This window comes from Neodiprion pinetum, chromosome 6 (assembly GCF_021155775.2).
Source record: "Neodiprion pinetum isolate iyNeoPine1 chromosome 6, iyNeoPine1.2, whole genome shotgun sequence".
Taxonomy (NCBI): domain Eukaryota; kingdom Metazoa; phylum Arthropoda; class Insecta; order Hymenoptera; family Diprionidae; genus Neodiprion; species Neodiprion pinetum.
In genome coordinates, this window is record NC_060237.1 from 5,839,512 (window position 1) to 5,857,759 (window position 18,248).

General features: G+C 37.1%; 5 protein-coding genes across 6 annotated transcripts; 3 read left to right on the plus strand and 2 right to left on the minus strand.

Moving 5' to 3' along the window:
- The first annotated feature begins 56 nt into the window (after positions 1–56).
- On the plus strand, positions 57–1,284 carry LOC124221854 (succinate dehydrogenase assembly factor 2, mitochondrial). The gene is made up of 4 exons (XM_046632212.2): positions 57–356; positions 451–599; positions 663–929; positions 1,013–1,284. The coding sequence occupies exons 1-4, from the start codon at positions 321–323 to the stop codon at positions 1,035–1,037; spliced, it is 477 nt and encodes a 158-aa protein (XP_046488168.1). The 5' UTR covers positions 57–320; the 3' UTR covers positions 1,038–1,284.
- Blm (Bloom syndrome helicase) lies at positions 948–7,453 on the minus strand. The gene is made up of 16 exons (XM_046632194.2): positions 7,331–7,453; positions 7,020–7,200; positions 6,222–6,917; positions 5,232–6,048; positions 5,026–5,160; positions 4,771–4,949; positions 4,455–4,676; positions 3,973–4,334; positions 3,608–3,866; positions 3,100–3,483; positions 2,860–3,004; positions 2,553–2,740; positions 2,272–2,462; positions 2,053–2,183; positions 1,768–1,957; positions 948–1,688 (listed from the first exon to the last, which is right to left on the minus strand). Exons 1-16 carry the CDS (start codon positions 7,432–7,434, stop codon positions 1,520–1,522), a joined length of 4,353 nt encoding a protein of 1,450 aa, XP_046488150.1. The 5' UTR covers positions 7,435–7,453; the 3' UTR covers positions 948–1,519.
- A 590-nt stretch (positions 7,454–8,043) lies between these two features.
- LOC124221853 (uncharacterized) lies at positions 8,044–10,065 on the plus strand. The gene is made up of 3 exons (XM_046632210.2): positions 8,044–8,221; positions 8,336–8,477; positions 8,586–10,065. The coding sequence occupies exons 1-3, from the start codon at positions 8,044–8,046 to the stop codon at positions 9,502–9,504; spliced, it is 1,239 nt and encodes a 412-aa protein (XP_046488166.1). The 3' UTR covers positions 9,505–10,065.
- Positions 9,321–15,034, minus strand: LOC124221848 (Rab escort protein). 2 transcript variants are annotated; one of them, XM_046632203.2, is made up of 11 exons: positions 14,758–15,034; positions 14,589–14,655; positions 14,202–14,393; positions 13,917–14,103; positions 13,593–13,830; positions 12,881–13,103; positions 12,568–12,774; positions 12,355–12,479; positions 12,176–12,258; positions 11,737–11,913; positions 9,321–11,610 (listed from the first exon to the last, which is right to left on the minus strand). In XM_046632203.2, the coding sequence occupies exons 1-11, from the start codon at positions 14,804–14,806 to the stop codon at positions 11,437–11,439; spliced, it is 1,722 nt and encodes a 573-aa protein (XP_046488159.1). In that variant the 5' UTR covers positions 14,807–15,034; the 3' UTR covers positions 9,321–11,436. The 2 variants fall into 2 exon arrangements, with proteins under 2 accessions (XP_046488159.1, XP_046488157.1); XM_046632201.2 differs by having other exon boundaries at positions 12,098–12,258.
- Positions 15,035–15,130: 96 nt separating this feature from the next.
- Positions 15,131–17,626, plus strand: Hpf1 (Histone PARylation factor 1). Its single transcript, XM_046632209.2, has 6 exons — positions 15,131–15,215; positions 15,305–15,600; positions 15,808–16,344; positions 16,439–16,587; positions 16,834–17,072; positions 17,200–17,626. Exons 2-6 carry the CDS (start codon positions 15,469–15,471, stop codon positions 17,499–17,501), a joined length of 1,359 nt encoding a protein of 452 aa, XP_046488165.1. The 5' UTR covers positions 15,131–15,215; positions 15,305–15,468; the 3' UTR covers positions 17,502–17,626.
- The last annotated feature ends 622 nt before the right edge of the window (positions 17,627–18,248 follow it).

The window sequence follows — 18,248 nt, forward strand, 5'->3', positions numbered from 1 at the left end:
TTTTCGACTTGCTTGCCAACCAAAATCGACAGTTATCGATAGTTTGTTAGTCGTAGTTCATTGGTGTATTATAATCACATTATAATAATCACCGAAATCACGTGACTGAAAAAAAGATCTGATTGGTTAAAGATTTTACGTTGTCTGCTTTGCCTATTTATGACTGGTTTCTATCCGCTGATCCATATCCAGTTTGACGTGAGGTGTTGTTTGACATACACGCTTGAACGGTAAAGAAACGGTGGGTGTGGGGAAAACAAATACATAATTTGACGCAATTTTACACGCATCCGGGTTTTCGCTGCTCAAAGTGTACGAAGATGAGTGCTATAACGAAGGCCGGTAGGCTGTTTAATGTAAGTTGTCATCGATACATTTTCTTTCAGGATATTTTCGCAATTATGTAACAAGACGTAGAAGTCGGTGTTTATTTAATCTTGCTTATTACAGGCTAGATCTTTCATTTTGACGAGGAATATTTCTCGTAGCTCCGTTAACGATAACGATGATCTCAATATTGTTCATCCCGAGGCACGTGAGCCACACATTCCTCCTTATGTGGAACGGCAAGGTGAAGACATAACCTTAAAACGAGCTAGGTGGGTATCGTGGGTATAAAACGACTCTATTTGAACAAACTTAAATTAGAATTCACTTTGCAGGCTCATCTACCAATCTCGCAAACGAGGTATGTTGGAAAACGGTCTCCTTCTTAGTACTTTTGCCAAAAAGTACCTCGACAACTTCAATGAATCCCAAATGGTGTTGTACGATAGATTGATCAACCTGCCGTCAAATGACTGGGATATATTTCACTGGGCTGCAGAAGTTAAGCCGACTCCGTCTGAGTTTGACAATGAAGTTATGGATTTGCTCAAAGAGCATGTTAAAAATAAGGATAGAGTCAGCAGATTGATGCAACCAGAATTGTAATTAGTTATGAACGAGTAGCCATTGCAATTAGAGATTTCAAAAACGATATTAAACTACAGATGAATTTATTCCCTGGCAGGATCAAAAGTGAAAAACAGTTATAAACGATACAATATGGAAAACTAACTGATCATCATCGTTGCTCTTTGTTTCGGAAGAGCTAAAAGTGAGTCAGTATTTTGTATTTTTTATATATCCAACTTGTTCACGCGTCATATCAGGAAAATTGTATTTATTTCTGTTTTGTGATTGAATTTTTTTGGTGTGTGTAAAAAACAAATATTATGTAAAAGTTAAAAACCATTTTATTACAAAACACATTTCTTCTCGACAATAAATTATTCAAAATTATTTTTATACACAAGTACTAGTTGGGCTGCATAACTGATAGCAATTTTCAATCATCCTAAGATCTTCGTCTTTCATCATTTTAAGACCTTAGGATTGAAAAATAAGTAAATCTTATCGTAAACATAATCATCTCATCATCTTGATCACACAATCTGTTTACATAGTCTGAACACTTGGAAGCTAGTTTTAGGTTGTTTTTTTTCTTTCAGAACTTGTTTCATTAAATTTGAGGTTACTACAATCCGAGATTCACGAATCTACTGCTGTCTCTGGAAAAGGCTTTCTTTTGTCCAGGTTCTAGAAATCCTGGACCACGGCTCGTTCCAGTTCCTCGATATGTCCCTGAGCCACGTGTTGTTCCTGAACCACGTTTGCTTCGAGTAGTCGATTGTTGATATTCAGAGCTGAAAGAGCAAGATATATGAAACAAGAAAAATATTTATTTTCAAATCCAAATTCACCACATTTTTTATTGACACTAACTTTGATGCTCCACGTTTGAATCTCTTTGCTCTGCTAGTAACTCCACCTCGTCCTCTTCTTTTTATTCCTCGACCTCTGCTACCAGTACTGCTTGTAAAGGCTGGACTAGATACTGTAGATAACCATGTAGTACCCTCATCATTTTCATCATTGCAAACGTTATCGTGGCTTGAGCCTTCGCTCAGCAGAACTGTTGAAAGCAAACAAGTTTGTTAGTAAGAAATATTGAGTTATCAAACATTTGTTGTCTACTAGTAATTATACCTCAAGAAATGAAGTACTCACCACACTTTTGGGCAGCATATTTCTGGGTTACATCCAGTAGAGCTTTTCCATATTTATCATAGTTCGCTTTTGTGACGTGAGGAATTTTTAACATTGCCTCTTCGTTGTCTGGTAGCTGCTGGCTCATTGCTCTTTGATAAAAAAAAAAGCATCGTGAATGAGTAGTCAGATAATTTTTATCAATGTCTATGTTTAAAGAACTGAATTGTATTCACCAACCTGACAGCAATCATATTCATAATAGAAGCAGCAGAAACATCCAAGGCACCAGCAATTCCGCGTACAATTGACATTAACTCGGTATAACATCGTGATTGTAAGTTCTTCAGCGCTTCGTTTGATGGGGTCACGTCAGATGAAGTCACTGACACCGTAGTGGTACTAGTGCTTGTCCTCAGCGAGAACTGTATCTAAAATAACCCCCCCGACACAGTGTCAGTACTCACAATATCTTAATACAGGAAAATCTTTCAATGAACAAAGGAGAAATTGTTGTTTACTTTAAGATTTGTTTTTGTCAAAAGCTCTCGTCCTTTGGGTCCTATCTTGAGATATGCACATGTGATTTCATTGTTGATATACATGTTCTCCTGAAGATATTGATCAATCACCAATTTGTGCAGCAGCCGCTCGATATCATTCTTCTTCCAATTTTTACCACGACCAAATATTCGATGTTTATTATGGCCTGACATGAATAGGCATAAGATTAATAGTGTGACACATATTGAAAAGTAACAGTGAAGTTGTTTTAGTATGAGATTTTTATATGTAATAGAGAAATGGAAGGATCTAAATGATATTCACCTGCATCCCTTATCTTTTTGAGATCACTACCCTTATAGATTTCCGTTATTTGTAAAAGCGTTATGCCTTTTCTTTGTCCTAAATCTTGTACTGCTTTAACAATTTCTCTTGCGTCTTCAGTTACATCAACCAATTCATATTTGTCCTGATGAGAAACACAGATAAAAATACTTAATTGCAATTGACTCGGTAAAAAATTATTTACATATGATAAAATATTGATAAAGAAATTTAGAGTACCTTATTTCTACAGTTGTCGCAGGTCGTTTTCTTATTAGCGATGCAGGACTCCTTTTTAAATATTTCACCAAAATAGTTTAACTGCTGTACTCTTCGACAATCTGTTGTGTTCTCACAAAATGCAACCATCCTGTATAAATTGTCCATATGAGTTTTTATTACCTCCTGAGAAGCTCCGTCCATTTCGATCATCTTTCTTATACGGTGCATGTCGGCATAGTTGTAAAACAGAATGCAATCTGCTGGTTCACCGTCACGGCCAGCTCGACCACTTTCCTGATAGTATCCTTCAATCGACTTTGGTAAGGCAGCATGCATCACATATCGCACATCTGGTTTGTCAATTCCCATTCCAAATGCTATGGTTGCACAAATAACATCAACCTGCACACGAGAATAGTTCTTGATCAGTAAAACGCATGTGTCATCTCTACTTTAGTAGCTCTTCATCAGTGAAATATTATTTTCAAGTATAAAAATCCGGATGAACGGTAAAGGCGTGGTTTACCTCATCGGAAATCCATCTTCCTTGTACTGTAGCTCTCTGAGCATCCGTGAGTCCAGCATGGTAGCTCAAAGCTGATATGCCATTTCTCTTGATATCATCGGCAAGATTATCACAGTCTTTACGTGAAAAGCAGTATACAATTCCAGAGAGTTTTTTGAACTTTGTTTGTATCATAGCAATTACTTCCTCTGTGCAGTTTTTACCTTTTTTGGGGATAATACTATACTTTAAATTTGGCCTGTTGAAACTGCACATGAACCTGCAAATAGTGATCATTGTACAATCATGTAAATGTGAAAGAGTACAACGATGTTCAAAAAATCGTTAGATAAAATAACATCGAAGAGAAAGTAAACTACGCTTACCATTTTGGACGGGTCATGTTTAATTGGTATAAAATGTCGGTGCGCACTCTTGGTGTAGCTGTTGCAGTCAAAGCCATTGTCGGTACTCTGGGATAATTTTCTCTCAGTAACTTTAGCTTCTTATAATCAGGTCTAAAATCATGACCCCATTGACTGACGCAATGAGCTTCATCAATTACAAATCTGGACAATAAGCCTCGTTCATAAAGCTTGCTCAAACATGAGCAGAATCTCTGAGATGCGGAAATTTTTTCTGGTGTTACATACAACAGCTTGAGCATAGGCCCTGCCTTCGACAGCTCTCTATATACATCTTCCGCTTGCTTCTCTGTCAAGTTACCAGATATGTGAGCAGCTGGTATCTGTAAAAATTTGTAAATTAGAATTTAGGTGTACGATAGATAGCAGAGAGTAACAATGCAACTGTAACAAGTCTAACAAACATATCAATTTCGCCAATGATGATAAACCTATGTACTTACATCAAGAGAATTGAGCTTCTGAACTTGATCGAGAATTAGACTTTTTAATGGTGAAACTACCACTGTGATACCAGGTGCAAGAAGTGCAGGCAATTGATAACACAGAGATTTGCCACCGCCAGTTGGCATTAGTATGAAACAGTCGAACCCTTGAAGTGATGCATTTATGGCTTGTAGTTGGTTCGACCTGAAGCTGTGTAATCCAAATTTTTGTCTAAAGACCTAAATTCATTGGGTAAACGAGAAAATATTGATTTCGTTAACCACATTGGTTGATCCAAATTTTAATCGGGAGTGTTATTGTCATTTGTTAAACCTTTAGCATTTCTCGCGAATGTGGATATTGCAGACCATCGAATTCGCCACTGACTCCATCGTTTTTGTAATCGCCTGTAAATATTCCACTCTGGGATGCTGAGCTAGCTAACTGCACAGAGTTCGAACTTTTCGTACGCTGATTTACACTGGCTGTGTCGATGGGTGTTGGCCTAGACACTGCGTGACAAAACAAGAAGAGTAATACCTTTTGACTCGGTTACAAAGCAGGCAAGATAAAATCATAGTTACATACATCTTGTATTTACTGGTTTATTATATTGTCTAGCAGCATTCCTAGCATCAGAATCAAGTTCAATAGTCGGCATTTCTAGTAGCTCATCGGTCAGCGATTTATCCAAAGGCATATGATGGCTCTGTGTTGGAAAATCTGTAGAAGACATGAGCTTTAAAATATTGAAATATTTATTTCAGCAAATTAGTGTTGGAACAAAGACTTACTAAAACTATCGTTCATCCTATTCCATGAATCATCCATGAACGTTGACTTTGTAGAAGATGTTGATTTTTGTGATGAGGATTCTGTACTGCTGCTAGTCTTGTCACTCATTTTGCTTGAGAAGTTGCTGGAAATCGCTGCAGGCTTGAATCCATTTTCATTAACACTTGCAGAATTGGCTTGTCCGGAAATTCCTTGAAGCTTTTCCCAGGTATTTCCAATGTGCTTGATGACTGCTGATGGCATAGTTGCTCTGATCGGTTTTTTTAATTGAAAGGCAGATTTTTTAACAGTAGCAGGTGGAGAAGACAATTCAGTGTCTACCGATTTCTGGTATTGAACATCTTTAAGTAAGTGTAGTTTTTCAGTGGTACAATCATAAAGTTCATTTGAAGATGTAACGGTACTTGGTTTTTGGTTGTAATTTGTTAGAGGTGACGTAACGGTGCTTGGTTTGTGGTTCAATTTTATTTGAGGGCTACCACTTGTACCACAAGCCAATGGTGATGGTAAATCATCAAATTCTTGGGATGAAAAATCAGACAAATGGTCATCGCAAGGGAATTCATCTGCACGTGAGCGAGATGCATTTTGTTCCTCTTGGCTGAGCCGATCCAAATTTTTTTGCATAAGAAGTATTTTCGCCTTAAGATGCTGACGCAAGACTTTCAACTCCTGATAAGTCTTCAAGTTGAAACCTGGAAATTTTCCCAGTACCAGCAAAGGAATTTGGTTAAATGCAATCGAAATTTTATCCAAAACTTGTAGTTCTATTTCTTTGAAGATTTGTTGGCGCTGCAGCACTTGATTTTTTTGTGGCTGTAGAAAATAGTTTCATTAGTTTGTGATTGGAATGAATAAAACAATACCGGTCACTTATGGTTATCTAATACAAAATAAAGACTATTTGCAAATGATGACTAAATTATGAATAACTTATTTTATCAAGAAACAATGCAGTATGAATTCCAATTAAACTTATTCAAACTCACAGGCATTGACGCCACTGCCGATTTTTTCTTCATCATTTCAATCCAGGGGTCCAATTTCTCATCTAATCCCAATGGTTTTAAATCTAGTTTTATATCTGGACCTTTCCATTCATTTCTCTTAACTGGCGAAGTTTTATCTGCCGATTCACGACTCTCACTGTCCGAATCAGCTATAATTTTTGGGGAAGGGGATTTCAATTCTGGCTGTTCAAGTGGTATTGGAACAGTCTCATCTTTCGGTTCAGTCTTAATGCTGATATTTTTAGGCAGAGACAGACTAGGAACTGTTCTGCTAACATTAGCAGGACTGTTAGAACTTGACGTCAATGAGAAGTGTGTTGACTTAGTTCCTTTATCAAGAGACATGTTATTCATTTGATCTTCCTCTAGTTTTACTGAATTTGTTGTTGTATTATTAGCACTTGGTATTTTTGTTTCATCAGCTGTGAACTTGAGACTGTTTTCACTAACACCATTTGAGTATTTTGAAATTAAACTGTCTTTGCTATTCTCTTTTAAGCTATCACTGCTTTGGTTCATGCTGGTAAAATTTGTTTCGCTCAATTTATAGGCCTCCAAGTCTTTTTTGGCTTGTTCCTCCATAGAATCATCGACATATTGAATCGTTGAATTTTCCTTACAGCTTTTTACTGTATAATTATTTAACTTGGGATCTGGGAACTCATAGGAATCATTCTAAAATAATTCAAATAATATTACATAGTAATGTTGGACAAAATATATTAAAATCATATTACAGTCGAGCCTATCAAATGGTTTCGGACTAGACATACTTACCAATGATATGATGGAAGCTTTCCTATCAATTTTTGATACCGCTGACTGCAGATCTTTTTCCTCAGCATCCGATTCAATCTCGAGACTTGTATCACTGTCATCCCAAATATCATTTGACTCGAAAGTAGATTTTTTTTTATAATTTTTGTTAACATTTTTACTGGCAGTGTCAGGTAGAATACTAGAAAAAATATAATCAATTCAGTATTCGAATATTTCATATGTATATCAGATGTAATAGTAACTTGATAAACAGAAATCAAGAACAATGATATAGGGCAAGATATGGATTACTATAGGACGAAATTTACCTGGACTGAATAACTTTTGGGGTAGATTGAGGAAATTTCGTTAGGAAATTCGTCAATGTAGGTTGGATTCTCTTACTGCTACGTAGAGTTGATTTTTTTGACATCTTGATCTCATCCGTTCTTATTGTTACGAGACAAGGCACATAATTGATTATAATGTGTTTTTACTTCTACAACATTCCAGTTTTAATATACGTCGTAATACATATCTTTTCTAAATCCGATTCCTCAACTAAATTGTATGTGTATCACATTATTTGAGGTTAGTCGAGCGCAAAATATTTGAAAATTACATAGGAAAACTCTCTTCGAACCTCATTTGCGCGGGTCAGGGCGCGCGTACTACATTGCACAACCACCTGGCACATAATACATACCTATTTTTGGTTAGTGATATTTTTCTCTTTTTTGTTGGCTATGCTGATGAATTCGGGGACAAAATTGGGCTAATCAGACAACTTATCAAACCCAGTGGTGGGCAATGGTTCACACATATATATTCGCTTTGTCCAGTTTGAAACTGCCCATTGTAATGGCGTTGCGCGGCATCAATGCGTTATAATCGCTTATAATTATGGTATAACGCAGCATAATGCGCATGCGAGAATCGTCAATCGAGTTCAAGTTTGCGAAATCGTATTGACAAAAGTCTTTGATAAAAGCGGAACTTTTCAAATTGTTTAATTGGTGTTTGGATAATTCTTGTGATTGAAATGTCCTGTGAAACGCCTAGCACCGAACTGGGATCTCACATTTGCTTGAAGCTGATTAATCTTGTCAAGGACCATCCGGTGATGTACTTGCCGTCAAAATCGTCGCCTACCCGTCGAAAGAATCGAAATGAAGTAAACGGAGTTTGGCAAGTGATTTCTGCGGAGATCGGTATTTCAGGTGAATTGATAAATATCTTCATACTTGAAGTATTCGTGATCCATGAATGGGCGAAATAAATTTTTTGTTTTTTATTTTCGATATTCATTTTTACGACGTTAAATTTGGTTACAGCTGAGGATTGCAAAAGGCGATGGAAAGGCTTGAAAGACGTTTATTCTAAACTTAGGAGACGACGACTGCAGGAAGGTGTTTTAGGAATTTCAGCGAGAAGAAAGTGGTTGTACGAAGACGCTATGGATTTCTTAAAATTTTCGTATGTATTCATTCCGGATGAGAAGCCTATTCTCTCCGAAAGACTCGATATATTTGAAGTTAAACAAATTTTATTAGTTTATGCATGCCATAATTTCTTTTTAACAAGATTCGAGCGTTCTTACCAAGAAGCACTGGAAGCTTTTGAAGAGGTTGATTGCGATGACTGGAAATTAGAATATGCGGAATGCAGCGATGCTGGAGAACTGTATTGTAATGATAACAACAAGCAAGTAAATTCAAACGACGAAAAAAGCAAAGAGCAGTCGTCGCAGACTGATGAAAAGTTTAAAGATAAGACATTGGAATGCATGGACTTGGATTTGCATGCTGACACCATTGCAGGTATAGAAGAACAAGTTTCGGAACAGAGCTCAGAACAAGATAATGGAGGATGGAGCAGTGGCCTTGATAATGAACCACCTGTTCAACCTTGTCTGGTAGAAAAAAACACAAAATTGCAAACAAGGTATCGAGCTATTCGTCCCAAACCTTACCAGTTGAATGCGCTGCGTAATGGTAGAAATTTGAGGAGCAGTAATGCTATTCTAAAAACTAGCACAACTTCCACACCTTCTATTATAAGTGTGTCCAGTCTTAATCCAATGAATCAAATAATTGTTGAAAGCCCCAAGTTGCAATCGGATAAAAATTGTGATACTGCCGTTTTGACCAGCACAAATATGAAAGTTAATAATTATCCAAAGATGGAAACTGTTGGTGTTAGAGTCACTTCTCCGTCACAAGAGCCAAAAGAGGATTGTAAAAATATTAAAATAGAAATTGATTCTTCTCTCAAGTCTAAAAAAAGTTTACCACCACCACAAGTTTTTCCTAAAAGGAGTAGCACTAGCAGTGTGGAACTATTCTTTGAAAGTATGGCACAGACTGTGATGAATTTACCCATGAGAGCACAAGCAGAAATCAAAATGGAAATTTGTAAATTGGTTACTCGAGCAGAAATTAAATATTCCCAGGTACCAAATACAAAGTTAGGATCCCGTAAATCAAAAAGCAAACAGAGGTGAAACTAGCTGCAAAAGCTTGTATTAATGGTAATATTTTACTTCGAAAAATGAAACTAACCCAGTACACAGAGATTCACAGTGATATAAGTAATGGGAAATATGTTTTGAATTCACCACAAATATTGCCAAATATGTGAATGTAATAAAGCCTCAGGAAGGAGCACAGAAGTCTGAAATAATCTTTTAAATTTCGAGACACTTTATTTCTATGTAAGAAATAAATATTTCAACAACAAAAATGCATAAGACATTTGAAAGTATGCCAACATACCTATACTTAAATACTTATGTATTATTGATTTTAGGTAGAGAAGAGATTTTATTTATTTTATATCATTTCCGACAATAGCATACCGTAGATAATATGCATACATGTAGTTAAAGTGTCAAATTGAAGACATCTCATCCTCATTTTTAGCTTTTTGGTTATTTATTACACATACAGTGCACGAAAATGATAATACTAGATCTGTGAAATAGTTTGGCGTATGAATTGTATGAGCGCAAAGGTGAAAGTGAACTCTTAAACCCTATCAAGAATTATCGTCGTATCAGGATTAACCGTTGTAAAAACACGATTAATAATGTTTTAAGCAGCATAATAATATGCGTAGAAGCAAAATTGTTGTAATACAGATTGTAAGTAGACTGCAGATTAAAACAGAAGATTTTATAAATGGAATGGTTTGCGACACTCGATAATACTCGAAATGTTGATTTGTGGACTGTGCATTGAAGCATTTTTTTTTTTCCACAATTTAGAAGCAACATAAATCTTCAGTGTCGTAAGAAAAGTTAAATAAAGTTTGTTCGCGTCGTTCAATAACTTCATAGATCCGCCACTACATGAAAAAACACGCAAATATCCTTCATGTATGATACTTTTTTAATTAATTGTCTCTAGTATAAATAAACCTCAATTAGTAAGTAATCAGGAAATAAATTTTATTTTCAGTATCTTCGAATTTTTTTTCTTTTGGATAAGTTGATAATTATGACTATCGGCGATTGGTATTCTTAGACCTCTGAGAGTATATTTAGAAGCATTACGTTAAAACAAGTGGAACTAGTGCATTTGTAATATTGAATCGAGCAAACATGAAATTTATCAATGCATTATTAAATATTTATTTTTTTCGAAGAACTTAAATGCATAGAAATTATTTTTGCCTTAGCAAGTTTCAAGCTCTGTCTCAGTTTTCTACTTTAGTTGTTAGCCTTATGTTTATCAGTACCCGAAAAGAGCAACCTTTATACCCTCGCACTTTTACTTAATGGTAAGTCAATATAGCTGTTGAAGATACAATTTTACAAACAAAAGAAAATCAAACTAGACTTATTTCTGTAAAATAATACAGTTGCACAATTATTGCTGATAAATTGTGAAATATGAATTGAAACATGCGATGCCTTAGCAATGGAATTCACACTGTCACCTGAGAGTATAAAAGGGAAGTGTTCAACAGTAGAAATCTGGCTCAAGCTTATTCATCTTGTATGTATCATTTTGCTCATTGACGTGCGATCAAATAACACGTGAAAATATCACAGCCCATTGCTATACCCGGAAAGTTATTCAACGTTAATATAGTAATATCACAAATGTTTACATCCACAAAATTGTTTAATTTCTGGGTAAGTAACATGTATTTGGTAATATGGTAGCTGTGTGTCAAGACAATGTGTCTTGGTTATTCTTTGCTTGCTCCCGAAATTTAAGCAAATTCTATGATGTACCCCTTCTCAGATATACTCTTAGGTGAATTTTTTTTCAACAATATTGTATAAAATCATACATGAGACTTTTGCCGATTACAGGTTCGTTCAGTTATCCATATTTAGATTTAGATTTGATCCTATTCTGTTTCAATCCTTTCAATTTCTCACCTTAATACGTGCTAGTATCATGTATCACGATTAATGGAATTCCTTTCATTCTTCTTTTTCTGTTTTTTCGACATCCTGTTTCTCTTCTCCTTCTTCTGGCTTGTCTCCCTCAAATTGTGGCCCCGGAGCCTCCTCACCCTCTAATACAATTTCCTCAGGGTCTGGGGCACGAGGTAGAAAATCTTCGTCAGGATACATGGCCTTGAATATTGCTTTAGCCTTGATAAAAGAAAGGGAACAAGAAATCAAATTTTGTTAGTAAATTTAACTTGATCACGTTGTGGATCATAGATTGGACATGTATACCAAAGGCTCTGACGGCATATTCTGATTTTATAAAATTACCTGATTCACAGCAAAGTCGAAGTCTAAATCCAAGTCAGGCCCAGAACAGAGATGCACGTTACTAGGAGCAGAATCGCTGAGTTTAATATCACTTGCTGGCAAGTTCAAGTACAGTGACCAGAGAACTTGTGGTTTAGGACTTTCCAGGCTATCATCTTTCGTCTCGCCAGAACCTTCCTGGAAATCACATGTCTCTAATAATTACTGTACCCTTCCAACTGGCAGAAATGAGACAAAATTGTGGTGTAAATTTGTCCGAGCTGGGAGTATTACTAGGAAAGAAACACGTCACTGTCGGTGACTACTATAGGTGGGAGGTATATGTTAGTGAGTCCTGACAGTACGCAGTGTTTCTACGTGCCTGGAGATGTCTCTTGTCGGGAGATACAGTCTGAGTGTGAGAATCGGTGGCATTTCGAGTGACGTTAGGATCAAGTACCTCGGCATGCAGGAATTTCTTAGTCACGTACGCCAGATCTTCCTCAGCTGTCTTGGTTCGCTTGCACGTCACATGTATCATAACTGAAAGATTGGATTTCTCAATAACAGATGATATTGAACAAAGAAAGAAAAGAAACGCAGGTATATACAGATTCAAAATTAATAAATAGTGCTTACAAAGTCCTTGAGGGCACGCATTTGTTGATGGGCCGAGTTCGATTAAAGTTACAGCTTCTTGGCTAGTTTCTTCTGGAGGATAATAGAGTAGTGTTAAGTTCTCCTTTTCCCCCTGCATAATAGATCTGCAACATTGTTCAATTGAAAATGCAGTGTACGATATGCTTATTAAGTAGCATCATAAAAGAGAAAAGGAACAAAAAATCGACTTACCTGTCAGTGATGAAAATTCCACGAGATATCTGTTGCTCTCCACTGGATGATACAATTTCTGGTGGTAAGTGTCCTTGTCCAACTACCAAATGCTCCAAAGCCAGTCTTTGCTTTCCAGTTATAATAGCCTTGCATTTTCCATCTCCAACGACGATGCCGTCTAGTTGTCTCTTCAGGCAATATACTCCACCAAAAACGGCGCACAGACTGTTAAAAAGAGAGAGATAGTCTTTTGGTCCTTTTTCTTCCAGTATATTTTGGTAATGATACTAAAAAAAAAAAAAAAAAAATACCACAAGGTACATCCACTTACCGACAAAAACATTGAGGCAATTCACCACTTCCATACATGGGCCAAAGAAAAGGTGTATTTCCATAGCGGCCAAGGCTGTTTAGGAAATGTTTAGTACGATTGACTCCATCTCTTGTGGAAGTTTTATCAGTGGCCATTGCTATGGCTTGCATCACATAGTGTCTTACCATGGGGGTAAGGTTTTTCGTATCGAGGTATTCTAGGAATGTTTTGTCCTGGAAACCTGCAACAAAATTCAACATTCTGTTAATTTTTCTCCAATTTTTACCAACCAAGGTTTCTAAATCAGTATTAGCCATACGATGCCATGGCAAATGCTGACTCACGAATTATTCTTTCTCAAAAGAAATTCATTTCAATTGCAAATAACGGATGTTTAGGATGGTAAGCAGACGGTGGATGACAAACCGTTGCCATAAACGGATTCAAGCCTATTGTTTTTCATGAACAGTTAGCACCAGTGTGTTGGACAGAATGTTGATCAGTTGAGTGACTCCTTTCATGCATCAGGTTGTGCTAAGTTTATTGATTATTATTGACGAATACCTAAATCCTGCGGGTTAACAGGCTCAACGTATCGTGTTTATCCCAACTGAGTATTGGTCTCAAGGCTGTTACACACCATTGATCGCGATATTTTTACAACAAGGAAAAAAGTTGTCAATGCCAATCCCCTGCTTCTTCCTGTGCTGTTTGATCTACATTCACTTACCATTAAATTCAGGACTGTCTGCTCCTTGTTCCATGCACGATGTCAGCAGTTGCATCAACATTCTCTTTTCAAAAACACTCACAGTTTTATTGGCAAAAACATCTGCTCTTGAACACGGAACTTGGGTCAGCTTGCCATCCATGTAGGTAGCAACTCGAGAAACAGCTCTGAACTCTGCATATCGAGCAATGTTGCTAGAGATTAGGAGTTCTACCAGTTCACCGCGAGCAAACAATAGCTGTGAAATGAATCAGGATAAGTTTGAATCTTAGAGCAATTTTACAAGATATATGTGTTTCAGTGGTATATTTTGTTTCCTCTAACCTTTGGTGCCAAGTCGATGTTAAATTTTCGGTATTCCTTTTTAATCCGATCAATGCTCCATTGTTTGACAGTTTCTTTTTTCTCACTTTTATCTTCGTCAGATTTCTCCGCTCCGTCGTTGGCTGCTGTATCTCCAGAGCCATCAGTTTGCGTGTCTTTCGTCGACAGTACTGGCAGGTCTGCATCACTGTCAAAATATTTCAAGAAAAATTAATTAATTGATTATTGCGATCCGATGAGATTTTGAAACTATCTGTTTCGATAAAAGTTGGCAACTCGACTTACTTGGAGATAAACCATTTTTCAATGATATTTTCAACAGTGGAATATTGGTTGCTGGCTTTTAAAAACTTCTCATCAGCTTGAAGCAATGAAGTGGCATCTGCTACGTTCTGTTTGGGAGATTTTAGATCTTCTATCCATTTTTGTAGACCATCGAAATTAAAGGTAGCCCAAAGACCACCGTAGTATTCATTGCTAAAAATTGAGGTTTCGTGTTAATGGATAAAATATTAAAAATACAAGTAAACAGATGGTGCTTTTGTTGAGAGAGTGCCTACAATCTACGTTTACATTAGTAAGTGCAGACTTTTTTACCGGCGGTTCGTTTCAGCGTTTTTTTACAATATGAATTTATATAGAAATTTATGAATAAAAAGTGATAACAGCTACCTATCAAGGTGTAGAACCCTTTTTCCGATCCTGCTAGCCGCCGCGGCGACGATGGATTCGGTCATTCCTGAGTAAAATAGTGATAAATAATTTAGTACGCTTGACAGAACACGAATGAATTGAAATATATTCTAATATATCGAGGTTTGTGATATAAAAAAATCAATACCTGTGCCCACGACGACAACGTCGTATTCGGTCGGCAGGTCGTCCTCCATGGCTCGGAATAATAAAAATAACTATTCAACTCGTATAACTTGTCGCAGATAGTACCGTTTCAAGAAGCACTGACCGAAAACAGTCAATTCATTATTCGCTATTGCTCCCTTATGACAGATTTCGCAGCTAGCAACCCCATTCGCGACTCGCCCCTCCTCGCTCAGGCTTTCACCCTTTTTTGTTCAGAATTTGACAGTTCGGTCGCTCCGTCGGCGCTCCGCCAATCCCCGTTTAGAATTTTGCTGCATTTTGCTGCGCGTCCACTACGCGTCGCAATTTTGTGCCAGGCCACTTCGTTACTCGTTGCCAACTTCAAGGCTGCCAATACAACGACCGCGTTTAGGAATAAAAATCTTCGCGTATCAACACGTAATTTGACGCTTTGCGTTGTGCTTTTGATCCAAATAGGTTGATAATTTCATTCACATTTCTATCGCATTTTTTTCTACCTCGCTTTTCGACTTTCTTCGCCAAATCTATCTCTTCGACTTTTTCAGTTAAAAAACGAAACTTGAAATTGCCGCTGTTGGCGAATTCACAGTTTTCCAACCGCCGCCGGATCGTCCCGAACTTAGTCACTTGATATTTGGAACGATATTCGAAAAGATTCAAAATTCAACGCTGTGAGAGAGTTTAATAAGTTTCTGATAAATCAAACGATATGTCCAGTTTCGATGAACTTTACGAGACATATGTCAAGGACCCCCGAACCCCTTGCAACTATGGTGTCAAATGTTATCAGAAGAATCAAATTCATCGGGACAAATATAAACACCCACCTCCGGACGATCGAGTGAGTTAACCTCAATAACGTTTCGATTTCTACATTTTTCTCTGAACAATCAGTTGAATTTTATAATATTATACTACGTACGTAATACACTTCTGTTCGCAAGCTATAACCGATATTGGAAAACCTTCTTAGCAATTCCTGCAAGAGTTCTAGAAGTTGCTTCTACTCTTTGTTACGCTAACACAACAGCTAATGTGATTGTTCCAGAAGGGAAAAAACGGCACTAGATCGAAACCTAAAAAACGCACAAGGCTGGATCGGAGAAATGAAGAAAAGGACGAGCCATCAATTACAGAATCCGACTCCGACTCAGAAGTTCCTGAGATAACTTCGAAGAAATGCTGTGTGTCGCTTGATTCATCTGATCAAACTGCAAGTGCTGGTCAAAGCAGTTCAAAACAAAGAGAATCTGACGTAGGAAGCGAAGATGAACAGAAATCTGATATTGTTAGCCATTCGAGGAATGAGACAGAAGATAATGAAACAGAATCGTCGACTCTTGTGGACGAAAAAGAATTTATAAAAGAAAAATTTTTGGTACATATGCCGTCAGACTTTTACAGCTTCTATGAACTTTGTAAAGAGATATCGCCTAATGACCCTTGCAGCGCATTCAAAGCTGCTGATCTTTTACTTGTTGGACCATATGATGTTTTGAATGGAAAATTATTGGATGCTAAAGTTGAGAATAACGACCTGTATCTCAGGCACTGGAGATACTTTTATGACCCTCCCGAATTCCAGGTTCGCTAAGTTATTTATAGCGTTGAGAACATTAGATGTAGGATATTTATCTGGTCATTTTAATTGCTTTTACTTTCTACAATTTCTTTTGCAGACTATTATTAAAGGCAATGACAAGGAAGGCTTGCATTTTGGTTATTGGAGAGACGAGCCAAAGAAGAATCCTGTTTTCGTTGCTAAAAACTCTATGAAAGTGGATTGCAAGATTAAACCTATGGCAGAAACTGTCTTTGGAGCTGTAGAGTAAGCTGATTTACTAAAATTAGGAAGGTATCTAATCCACATTGCGAGAATTATCTGATTTTTGGTGAATCCTGAGGGAGTGACTAAAAAAATTGAACGAATTTGCAAAGAATTAAAGTCATACATTTCACTGTGCCCAGGATTACAAATTCCTCTCAAAACTGGATTTATTCTCTATGGAGGATTAATTTAAAACTGCAATACTATTTTAAAATATCATGTTACAAATGCGTTCTTTGTTCAAAGTGATTATTTGGAGGAGAAACTTAAGACGACTAATCCATTCGCAAAGCCTAAAGTGGCTAGCTTGCGTCAGCGGCTAAAAAAATTCGCAAATGCTCGGTGCATCCGGTTGGAAAAGAGCACGGAAACCATGAGAGCCAGGGAAAGACTAGTCGTGGCCAGAACGTTTCATCGTGCAGGAATTGTGGTGCCATATAATAAGAAAACACAATTGGGATACAGAGAGCTGGCTGCAACTGATGGTCGAGTGTTTTTCATCATTGTAACTTGTTGTTCTGTTGTGATAGTTTTTCCCCCTAGAAATCAGAGAAAAGCAAAATTCATAAAGAACTGAAAATTCGTCACTAACCATTAATTTTTTACCTTTAGGAAATCTGAAGAAAATTTTAAAACAAATCGATGAATCAGAAAACGACGCTGAAAGATCTGATCACTTGATTAACCTCGAGGAAGTAGAACGACTGGCTACCATCGCCGCTGACGAGTGCGATTTCGGGACGTGCCTAGAATTGGGACACGACCTATTTTCAAGCGGTAGCGAGTATGTTCAGACCATCGCTGTTCGAATGCTTACAACCGCATACAGTCTGCTTAATCGTCCGGAATTTTTGAGAATCGTCAAGGCGCATTGCTGCGATAGAAAGACAGGCTGTGTTCTCGGAATCATTTAACGAGAAAACTGGATTGAAGCCGTAAGGTAATTTTTAAGATATGTTTTATTAAGATATGTCCACAAATACTTGTTTATGCTATTTCTTTTTTATAAATGCTAAATAAAAAGAAATACGAACGTGAATTTCGGTATCCGGCGCGGTGTATAAATTTAGATGTAACAATCCGCTCCACGCTCCACGCTCCAATTCCTCATCCGAGATCGAAATCTAATATCAATACTTACAATTCAAAAACCGTGGAAATATACATGAATGCCTGTATAAACTGCGCCACGTTAGTTGCATCACTGCCGACGTTAACCTGTTACATTCTGCGTCGGTAATGCAGTGTTCTGATCTCGGTTGTCAATAGTTTAACTTCCAGAAAAATTGATTAGAATATATCTACGCGAGATGTCGCCACTACTAGTGTAAAATTTGAATGAAAAGCGCCGAACGACGGTTATAATAAATCTCAGGAGCAGCGAATTTTACAGTGCGCTAAGTAATCATTCTATCAGCCTTAAATTTACACGCTAGTTCCAATCAGTTTTCTCTCTTTCCCTATCAATTGATTTGTTAATTTTTTTCGTTTTGCGCACTTAATTATTACGAGTGATATTTTTTTTCTTGTACGTGCGATGTACGCGCAACACTAGAAGCCAAGCGCAAGATTAAGTTAGTCTAGCTAATGTACCGCGATATTATTATGTGCGCATAATTTAGGCTTATCCGTATCTGCCATATGGGGATATTTATAAAGCC

Excerpts from the sequence above, each read along its gene's own strand:
- LOC124221854 (XM_046632212.2), top strand. The coding sequence starts at position 321 with ATGAGTGCTATAACGAAGGCCGGTAGGCTGTTTAAT. Across the intron at positions 357-450 it reads AGGCCGGTAGGCTGTTTAAT|GCTAGATCTTTCATTTTGAC; the intron begins GTAAGTTGTCAT and ends TGCTTATTACAG. Across the intron at positions 600-662 it reads ATAACCTTAAAACGAGCTAG|GCTCATCTACCAATCTCGCA; the intron begins GTGGGTATCGTG and ends TTCACTTTGCAG.
- Blm (XM_046632194.2), bottom strand. The coding sequence starts at position 7,434 with ATGTCAAAAAAATCAACTCTACGTAGCAGTAAGAGAATCCAACCTACA. Across the intron at positions 2,463-2,552 it reads TGACAAAAACAAATCTTAAA|ATACAGTTCTCGCTGAGGAC; the intron begins GTAAACAACAAT and ends GGGTTATTTTAG. Across the intron at positions 1,689-1,767 it reads TTCAAACGTGGAGCATCAAA|CTCTGAATATCAACAATCGA; the intron begins GTTAGTGTCAAT and ends TTGCTCTTTCAG.
- LOC124221853 (XM_046632210.2), top strand. The coding sequence starts at position 8,044 with ATGTCCTGTGAAACGCCTAGCACCGAACTGGGATCTCACATTTGCTTG. Across the intron at positions 8,222-8,335 it reads TGCGGAGATCGGTATTTCAG|CTGAGGATTGCAAAAGGCGA; the intron begins GTGAATTGATAA and ends ATTTGGTTACAG. Across the intron at positions 8,478-8,585 it reads ATGGATTTCTTAAAATTTTC|ATTCGAGCGTTCTTACCAAG; the intron begins GTATGTATTCAT and ends CTTTTTAACAAG.
- LOC124221848 (XM_046632201.2), bottom strand. The coding sequence starts at position 14,806 with ATGGAGGACGACCTGCCGACCGAATACGACGTTGTCGTCGTGGGCACA. Across the intron at positions 13,831-13,916 it reads ACATCGACTTGGCACCAAAG|CTATTGTTTGCTCGCGGTGA; the intron begins GTTAGAGGAAAC and ends TTCATTTCACAG. Across the intron at positions 11,914-12,097 it reads CCGACAAGAGACATCTCCAG|GAAGGTTCTGGCGAGACGAA; the intron begins GCACGTAGAAAC and ends TGTGATTTCCAG.
- Hpf1 (XM_046632209.2), top strand. The coding sequence starts at position 15,469 with ATGTCCAGTTTCGATGAACTTTACGAGACATATGTCAAGGACCCCCGA. Across the intron at positions 15,601-15,807 it reads ACCCACCTCCGGACGATCGA|AAGGGAAAAAACGGCACTAG; the intron begins GTGAGTTAACCT and ends TGATTGTTCCAG. Across the intron at positions 16,345-16,438 it reads ATGACCCTCCCGAATTCCAG|ACTATTATTAAAGGCAATGA; the intron begins GTTCGCTAAGTT and ends TTTCTTTTGCAG.